Source organism: Triturus cristatus, chromosome 1_2, assembly GCF_964204655.1.
Source record: "Triturus cristatus chromosome 1_2, aTriCri1.1, whole genome shotgun sequence".
Classification (NCBI taxonomy): Eukaryota; Metazoa; Chordata; class Amphibia; order Caudata; family Salamandridae; genus Triturus; species Triturus cristatus.
In genome coordinates, this window is record NC_140580.1 from 699,461,296 (window position 1) to 699,471,647 (window position 10,352).

Consider the following 10,352-nt stretch of genomic DNA (forward strand, 5'->3'; position numbering starts at 1 on the left):
ACCCTGGTCCGGTTCATATTGGTTAGCAGTAGACAGGTGGCTCTGCACCAGGAGTACTCTCGAGAGGTATTACAGTTAAGTGACTTATCCTACACATGAAAGCAGACTACAGCTGGCCCTGGCAGCCTCCTGCGGGGGCTGATGAAGCTGTGCTGGCAGGCGGGGACTCCTGGCCCCTGCAGGACTCTGACAGCTACAGGTGAGGTGGGAGTGACTCACTCACTCATACCCATCCGCTCCCTCCGTGATGAAGAGCCGAGCTGTGTGTCCTCCGTGACAGCCTCTTCTGCAGAGACTCCGGCACCGCAGACGGGTTCAAAGTTCGCCATCAGCTTTCGAAGCTGCCTTTTTGGGGGGCCGAGCGAGCTGCTTGTAAGTAAGTATTTCCGCGTTTAAAGTTTTGTACTCGCACACAAAGCCCCTTTCTCGTTTTTTTTCCGGCCTGTCAGACATGTCAGCCATGGTGAGGAAAAGGTATATTGTCTGCAGCACTTGGATTCCTCTCCCCCTGACATCTGCCACTCTGTAAAGATGATAAATTCCTGCCTCATTAGCCAGGGGTGTGGGATTACAGGGTGACAACACATTAATCACCAGCTTCTGTGGCAGGCTGACTCGCAATAGGCATTGTTAACAAAACTTTTCTAATATGTCACTCTTGCCTATGACAGCCCGTAATCAATCATCTTGATTGGCAGCGCTGATAGATTACACTATTTATACTTTGCGTAATGAAAGATAGCGTTTCCACCTTCTGTCGTCTCGGGAGACGGCGAAGGCGCGAGGCCATCGGCGAAAGGAGCCCGCGCAGGGAAATGAGACGCTGTGGGCCTGACCCCGTTGTGTCAGAGGGGCACCCGTGGGGGGTGGAGCTACGCAGCCTGCTGCTGACCCCGCGAGGCGAGCCTATCGAGGGCAGGGTGGTGTTCCGGGTGAAGGTTCATCATAGGTGCCCTTCTGGCTGGACCCTGGTGTCTGACGGGTCACGTGACGGGACCTGCCGCGTACAGAAGCGTCGACTCCTTTTTCGGGAATTATTTCTGTCTCTTGGCAGACAGTTGCAGTGATGGAGAAGAGAGACGAGACTATGAGATATCTGGCAGATAGGGGAAGGAGCATTCTGTCAGGGCAGGTGCGAGTCCAGCTTCACTGGTGCTTTCTGGTGACAGAGAGTGGCTAATGCTGACAAGCCTGGCAAATGTAAATTATCTGCATGGAGGATCCGTTGAAAAGAGGGTCCCTGAAGCCGTATTATAGAAGGTGTATGTACTTCGCTATTTATTCCAGGATCCCCTCTGCCCTCCTTGGTGCCTTTTGCTAACAACAGAATTGGTGTTGCTGGAGGTGTGGCTTGGAAGTGTCACCGAGTCAGGTAAAGAGACATGTATAGAGGGGTCTGGCAGGCAATGCGAGAGGTGCAGCCGGTCCATAGTTTACCATGATCTTCACCCACTCTCCCATTGACTCTGCGGTAGGTGCCTGACAGGTGATGCAACAGAGGATTCTGAAAGGCCAGGTTAGGGAATATATGCAGCCTGTAGTCTACCAATATCCTCCGTATCTCTCCAGGGCATCCTTTTTTTCCGATCCACCTTATGGTGATGGAAAGGGGCTGGGAAACCTGGCATCAGCGTTTCATGACTCGGGTCAAACATGTCTTCATTTCACATTACCAAAGCGGGTATGAATCGACCACAATTTGCTGTATGGCATGGGTTTGCTCTACTTTTGAAGACTCACAACATAACTACGAACTGGCCCTGCTCACTTTCAACCATTCCTATATTGTTTAGCCAGCGTCAAATAAGCATACTGGTACTTGTATACACATACTTGTAATGGGAAAATGGAAGATACAATTGCCAGCATGGTTCACACTACCGGCTCAAGATCTACTTGTGGCTGAAACCTTCATGCTTGACATGGGATAAGTCAACAGAAATTCCTAGATAAGTCACACATTTCCTAAATCTGTCTAACATTGGTCAAGGTCCAAGGTCCGGTGACATCAGCAGCCTGACTGTAGCACCAGTGGCGTAACAAAGGCCCCCGCAACCCCCCGCAGTGCGGGGGGGCCCGAGCTCCAAGGGGCCCCCTCAGCACAGTACACTGTCCTGTGAGCTCCTGAGTATGTCCAGAAGGGGGCCCCTCCTTGAATTTTGCAGGGAGGCCCCCTCAAGTTTCGTTACGCAATTGTGTAGCACTGTAAGTTAGAAGTGGAGAAAAGTCCCTTCTCATTCATTGCCTACACAGTGGATGCGACGTCTTTGTAGTGTTGTTACCTGGTCTGAATTTTACCAACATTGTTGGTATTTGTATGGAAAGTTCTGTAAAAAATGAGAATATCAGCTAAAGCAATTATTTGTTAAACCTTCGAAATAACTTAGAACATCAACTACACAAAGAAATCTATTAAAAGGCGTTTTTGAACTATCTAGACTATTCCCAAATCATTAGAAATGCAAGTGAATACAAATTGGCATGTAAATGCATAGGACTTTATACAATTTCATATTCAAGTACCAGCACCTGACCTGTCAACTATGCAAGATCGCCAACAAATTGGCAGTATTTTTCTCTGAGATATGCTGTGATGGGAATAATCAAAATATGAATAATACTTGAAGAGACCATTGGATGAAGCTTGCCGAAAGAGTGTGTGTGTGTGTATATATATATTTATAAAATACAAAAACAACAGTTTTAGATTAGTTTAAGATTAGTTGTAGTTAAGAAAACGTAATTTATTATTTCTATACAAAACCAACTTCATCTACAGAAATTCAAAAGTTTATAGTTATAACTTAAAGTTATTATTTGCGCACCACCTAAAACTCACTCTAACTTATGTACCTCCATTCACATTGTTGTGAAATCACAAGCTAGACTAATTTAACTATGGCACAAGCCTTTCTTATGCACTGCTTATACCCTTTCGTATTACATCACTTATACCATATTAAATCGTAGCATTCATAACCACGCTCATGACATCTGAAATTACATAATTTTTGAGAACACTATGAATGGTAGAGGGCTGAGTTATAGTAAATTTAGCCTGGCTAGTGAGTTTACAACACTATGGATGAAGGTGCGCATGTTTTGTTTTGTGTGGTGTGCAAATTACTATAACTTTTGAATTTCTACCGTTTGTGTAGTTTAAGTTGGTTTTGTATAGAGATAATAAATTAGTTTACCTAACTATAACTAGTCTTAAAATTTGTTTTTTTCATTGAATTTGTATGTTTAAAAAAAATTGTTTACAATCATATAATGTTGTTTATTATGCTATTAATTATTTTTCTTTTTTGTTTTGCTACCGCAGTTCTTTCAAAGTAGGTCAAAGTTCATTATGAACGTCAGCATCGCCTGCGTAATCATCTTGCTTACTATAGGGTTTCGTCAATAGTACCGCTGTACCTCCGTAAATTTTTTAAATGATGTTTACACAAATTAACTGCTTTTTATTTAAAATATGGTTTCATTGTTTGATGGCTAGTTTTGTTATTTAATGGTATATGTGTTAGTATTATAACTGTAGGTTGTGTTTGTGAATTATATTAGTACCGCAATAGTGAAGTGGTAGTATTGCGATACTACCGCAGTTCTTTCCCTTTTGTAAAACAGCATTTCATTGGCTTAGAACTCTGTCAATTATAGGAAACAGGAAGTGTATATGCCCCATTTACATTCCAATTGATATATTCAAAAGGTATGGTGGTGCTCTTTGCAAGAGGGAAAATCTGTTCAGAAGCCAATTTGAAGGTTTTGGGGAACTGCAATGGCTGAAGTAGATGATCCTGTGCTGTTGCAAGAGCAGGAAGAAGAGGTGGCATGGAGAAAGAAATTGAAGGAATCAATAATATGGCAATGTTTTTCTTTGCCAACCGGAGGAAAAAAAAGTTAATTCTAAACTTGTTACATGCAACCTATGTAACAAAGTTATTTCCCATAGGAACATTGAACAGTACTCCCTCAGTACCTCGGGAATGAGAAAAACCTGAAGGCAATTCATTCTACTACGTTGGCACATGCAGAAAGAAGGCGTCAAAAGGAGATAGAAGAGGCCAAATCAGGAACATTGACAGTGGCCATTTCTTCCGTTACTCTACATCTTCAAATTCTTCTGCTGCATCAGCAACTCCACCACCACCACCCACTGCATCTGTCCCTCCAGTAAATCCTTCTTTTTCTTTTGCTACATCTGCCCCTCCACCAACACCCGGTGCATCTGTCCCTCCACCAGTACAGTCTCCTGGTACTGCAGTGCCAATACATGTTTTGCGGCAGTACAGTGAAAATGTAGAGCAATGTGGCAGTACAGTGACATTCTTTCTCCTCAGCCATACTGTCATTGTTGCGGGCAAGATGGATATGACCATCCACCATGAGCTTGTCATGGCTCACCAGTGTCCTACTCAACACCCTTAGTTTTATTTTGTAATTTGTTTTCCTCCTGTTTCCTGTTGAGAGTTTTGTCTTCCAGAAAAAAGGTTAAAAAAATACAAAAATAATTCTTTTCAGAATTAACCAAATGTTTCAAATAATAAATAACTTTTACCAGTATCAACCATATTTGTTTCAGGTAACTTGTAACTGAAATACTACATTGTAGTTAATATAGATATAAATGGGAATTGTATGGTAAGTGAAACATGTGCCTTATGGTCGCTTTATACTAGATGGTATGTCAGTAATAGACTACTACAGTGATTCCTAATTTAGTGAATAAGTATAACACAGTCAATCCATCATTGTTTTTCTTTTTTGGTCAGGCAAAGCTACCATTTTTGTTACGCTTTTATGCCATCATTTAAAACATATACAGTTCAAAATGTTCATATGGTAGTATTCATCATGAACTTTTAATTTTTTCAGGACTCTACCAAGCTCTTGGCATGTTATCCGTATCTAATTTTAAGTAGTCCAGTTTATCATGCTCCACAAGTAGTAAGAGTAGACAATGTAAGATAATTCCTTTGAAGTTATGTACTGCTAAGCCAGTAGGAGAAGTAACTATGGAAGATAAATTAGAGCTAATAACGTTATGCACATAAGCAGTAATTACTTTAATAGCAAAACCTTTTCCCTGTGCCAACATGTCCACTCACATATTGTAATGTTGTTTCATAAGTCGCACATTCACATATTCCATTTTCAGGTTTACGTTCATGATTTTCAGATTTTTTAATGTATTTGTACATTTTCAGTTGCTCCCTATTAAATTACCATAATAAGTTATCTAAATTATGTGCATCTTCTTTGACTTAGTCTGTTGCATGTACAACCTTGTCCATGGCAACCACAGCTTCAGTATCAATAATTGGTTGCCCAAGTGAGTCAGCAGTCCTGGAAGTAGAAGTGTTACAAGTAGGTGGAGTTTCACGTTGTATTTCTGCATTAATATTGTTTTCTTCTTCTTCTATTTCTACGTTGAGCATTAGTAAGTATGCCTCACTACATGCCACTCGCCACACTATATTAACTATAACTTGCCACTGTACCATGCAGTGTGTTGAGGCAAATGATGTAATACAAGATGTCATAAGTGTTGTTATTAATGCAGTGATTTTACATGCTCTAACCTCTGTAATATGCAAGGATATAGTTAGTGCTTGGAGAAGTGGTGAGTTAAAGTTAATGTAGTGTGGCAAGTAAGGTGAGAAGACTGTGTACGAAGGTGCACAAGTTCTCTGAATTTGAAGGTGGCGCATAAGTATAAATGTAAGTTATAAGCATAACTTTGTAAATTGTGCTCAAATGAGAAATTAAAAATATAACTATAACAGTAGAAGTTCTAATGTTTGTGTAGTTTGAGTTTGGTTGGTATGGCAAACTTAAAGAACGTTTTTGTAACTATAACTTATTTTTAACCTTTGTTTTTTTCATTTGCAATGGTTTTTCTAATGTTAGTAACAAATGTGTAATATTGATAGATTTAGTGGTTTGGAGTGCTTTTAAGTGGAGTGTGGCAGAATATAGGTGAGGATACTGTTGTTAAGTGTACTGTGGTACAGTATATTTTGGTATACTGGAGTGGAATAAAGTGGAATTAGCTATACTAGAGTGGTGTACACTGGAATGTTATACATCGGAGTGGCGCAGAGTGGAGTTGCATACAGTGGAGTGGCGTACACTGAAGTCGGATACAGTAAAATTGGGTATATTGCAGTGGCATAGAGTGTAGTGGTGTACAATGAAGTGGTATACAATGGGATAGCATAGAGTGGAGTGTGGTAAAGTGAATGTACATCTCTTAAATATTGTAGAGGCTATTTGCGTAGACAGTGGTGGAATACAGTGAAGTGCTATAGAGTGGAGTTTTTGTAGGGGCATATACTGGAATATTGTATACTAAAATAGCGTACAGTAGAGTGGCGTACAGTGGAGTGTGGTATAGTGGAGTGGAGTGGCATAAACTGAAGTGGTGTACAGTGGAGTGGGGTTAAGTGGAGGGCCATACAGTGGAGTGGCATACAGTTGAGTGGTGTACAGTGGGCTTACATAAAGTCAAGTGTCATGAAGTGTTGTAAAGTACAATTGTATAAAGTGGAATGGCATATATTGGAGTGGCGTATAGTGCAGTGGTGCAGACCGGAATATTGTACACTACAGTGATGTACAGTGTAATAGGGTACAGTGCAATAGCGTATACTGGAGTAGCCTAAATTGTACTGCCATATAGTGCAGTAGCATACAATTGAGCAGTGTTTACAGTAATAACGTAGACTTTACTGGTGTTAAGTCTTGAGAAATACATTTGAGAGGCGTTCAGTGGAGTACCGTTTAGTGTTGTACAATTCAATAGGGTTAACTATAGAAGCGTAGTCTAGTGACGTACACTGAAGTGCCGTTTAGTGGTGTGAAGCAGAATGTAGTTTTCTAAGTGAAATATCATACAGTACATTTTGGTACACTGCAGTGGGGTATACTGCATTTTAGTAGAATTGAGTTCTGTAGAGTGAAGTATCATACACTCCAGTACTGTACTATAAAGTGGGGCGTTGTGGAATAGCATAAAGTGGAATAGCGTAAAGTGGAGGTGTGTACAGTGGAATAGCAGACAGTTAGGATTAGTACAGTATAGGGTCGACCAGTAAACTGACATACTCAAACGTGTAATATAATACAGTGCTAAATGGTATAATAGCGTTGAGTATAGTGATGTAGACTGGAGTGGCGTGCAGTGGGGTTGTGTGGAGTAGAGTGGAGTAACATATAGTGGATTAAAGTACAATTTAATGGCTTATACTGGAGTATCGTTAACTAGAGTAGCATAGTGTTGAGTGCAGTGGCATATAGTAATTTCTTATACACTGGAATGGCATAAAGTGCAGTGTCTAATTAACAAGAAAGGTACCATACAATCATGTAAAAACAGGTGAATGTTATATCTGAAAAATATTAATTTTATTATCTAAATGTGAAATTTTTGGCTGTATATACAAATAGAGTAAGTAATTGTAAACGTATATGTTGTATGACACATAGTTATAAATGTTGCTATGTTATACCGTGCAAAGTTCACAGTGTACCAAAGTACATATGGCTTAGAAGTGGTGATGTGATTGGTTGGTAGCTGTGTTTACTAAAGGTAGTACTGTGAGACGGAGGACGGGGCTAACCACGGCAAGGCATGGAAGGAGTTAATACACTTCGGTCCTTCCCCTCTGCAGGATGACGAACCACCCTGTCAAAACATCAGCCTATGGGAGAACAGGACACCAAGGACGGAGGCGGGGTCTCCTGCAGAAGAGGAGAACCCGGAAGACGCCGAGGTGTGCGAGTTCATGAGACGGGAGGACGTACGAACTGAGAGGAGCACCAAGGAGGAACGAGGACGAGAAGCAGACGCGAAGGAGGAACGAGGACGAGAAGCAGACGCGAAGGAGGAACGAGGACGAGAAGCAGACGAGGACTCAGGACGAGGACGAGAAACAGACGAGGCGCCGCCCAACAAAGGGTCCGAGAACGAAGCCAGTGAAGGGGAGCTGTGGACCGAGGACTGGTGGACACCCCCGGACAACGCTTTCACGCCGCCGTAGCTCAGGAGAGTTGCGGCCTCCACGGTACGTGGATTGGGGCAGGGATAGGAACTTAGAGAGAGGGAGGGGGTGGGTTTCTGTGCTGTAACGGGGAGTATAATTCACCATTGTTTTCTTTTTCATCCAGTCACACCCCCTCACTTCCCCCTCACCTTTCTACGCTATCGGTTCAAGTGTGCTAACCGTCTTGGTATACCTAGCTCCCACCTGCAGAAGAAAGTAGAACTCTCTTGGGGAGGGCTTAGTGGCACGACAAACCACCCTGCTGAATGTCATAACCACTTCTGGATAGACCCTAGCTGTAACCTTTTCACCTACTAAGAGAAAGCACTAATTAAACGGTGGTGGCACCTATATAAATTGGTAACTCAACGTAAAGCCATATTGGACAAGTGCAGTGACCCTGTTTTCTTCTCTTTATTCTGGATCCTGTGGCCGGGGGCTGTACCACCACGTTCGAAGAAGACCCCGAACCAAGTACCCATCGGACAGTCCTGACACCTACCCGGATTAGGAAACCTTGTTACCGCCTGCTTATTATTCCTGTGCTGTGCCTACGTTGACATTCCTGTGACTGAGTGGAAATAAACACCGCCATCATTCAACCCTCTTTAAAGCCTCCTAGCTTTGTTTTCCGCCCATCCCTCTCACAAGTACTCAGCCATGTCTTTTTTTATGTAAAATGTGTATTATTGTATGGACAGCATTTGGCTGACTCTGTGGTTAGGGTATTACATATAGGTCATTTTTGTTATTGTTAACAACCATTACTGCTTTTATGAAGTAGTAATAGGTTAAAGTTTTTGTTTTGAAAATTGTATATATTACTGACCTATGTATTTTTGTATTTTTTTTTACATTTTATACCATACTAACCTTCCACCCATTTGAGGAATGTCTGCACATTTGAGCAGAATTCTTTCACTGGTTCAAGAAGGAGTACAGGTTTTTCAGGTTTGACTGAAGGGGGTGTAAATTAAAAATTGGGGTCCCAAAACGAGCTTAAATCAAATATATTTAACATATATTTTTAAATTTGTCATTGGGTGAAAACCGGGAGCCGTTTTTTGTTTACATTTGACGGGATTACATATTATGGTGCGCACATGTTTATTTTATGTAGTGCATTTTGGTTATATAATAATTTTATGAGTTTTAATGTAGTTAAAGTTAGTAATATTTGTTATTGCAGTAAATGTGGGGGTATTTCGTAGTATTTCTACGGTACATAGTTATCACGTCATTAGCTGATTAGGTCATCATTGGGTTTACGAAAGGTAAAGGCAGATATGTTGGTTTTAGGTACACTTTCTCCATGTTGTGGGTTACGCCTTCCAATGTAGGTAAGTATTAGAATTGCAATTGTTGCCCTAACTATTACCACTTTAGTGAAGTGGTAATAGGTATTGCAAAATATTTATACGTTTCTAGATTATATTTTTTTTAAATACGGAGTAGCGCAGGAGAACTGTGGCACCCCACCAAAATGTTCTACAGTTAACATTTTTGTTCATAGATTTTTCTATATTTTTATACCAGTGTATGTCGAACTGCGTTATTTTTTTAAAGTAGCGTGCCAATTATTACTAATTAATGTGCTACTATGTACACTTTTTTGAGCATATTGAAATATATTGTGTAAACACTTTATCACATTAAATTATTAAAATATAGTGTCTTATAGCATATTTAAGCTTTTTTATCTGTACCGTAGTACTACAGATTAAAATATATATATATATATTAAGGGTGGGCGTAGTGGGCATAGTGGGGCTACGTATAGCAGCACGTAGTGTGCCCAAATCTACGCACACTACGCGCTCCGCGTAGCCCCACTACGTGCCACCCGCCCGCCCTCCTTTTAAATCATACCCGCATGTAAAATAAATAAAAATTAAAGAGACTTACCTGAAGCGCGGTGTCTCCGGCGCTCCCTCTTCCTCATTTCCAACTTCTTCTGACAAATGCGCATGCGCAGACACCCGCGCATGCGCATTTCTTGCGAGAAATGCGCATGCGCGGGCGTCCGCGCATGCGCATTTGTCAGAAGAAGTTGGAAATGAGGAAGAGGGAGCCCCGGAGACGCCGCGCTTCAGGTAAGTCTCTTTAATTTTTATTTATTTTACATGCGGGTATGATTTAAAAGGAGGGCGGGCGGGTGGCGGGCGGCAGGCAGCTATGCTTCGCCCTGGCGTGTGCGTAGCGCTGCCTGATTCGCCTACTTCGAAAACTGCGAAGCAGGCAGCGCTACGTACACTACGTGGGCGAAGCGTAGTGTTAGGCCCAGGGTTAATATATATATATATG

At 41.5% G+C, this 10,352-nt stretch overlaps 1 protein-coding gene across 1 annotated transcript; it reads left to right on the top strand.

The window, feature by feature from the left end:
• The first annotated feature begins 248 nt into the window (after positions 1-248).
• On the top strand, positions 249-8,590 carry LOC146867862 (uncharacterized). The gene is made up of 3 exons (XM_085615112.1): positions 249-376; positions 5,272-5,370; positions 7,677-8,590. The coding sequence occupies exons 2-3, from the start codon at positions 5,296-5,298 to the stop codon at positions 8,043-8,045; spliced, it is 444 nt and encodes a 147-aa protein (XP_085471238.1). The 5' UTR covers positions 249-376; positions 5,272-5,295; the 3' UTR covers positions 8,046-8,590.
• Positions 8,591-10,352: the final 1,762 nt, after the last annotated feature.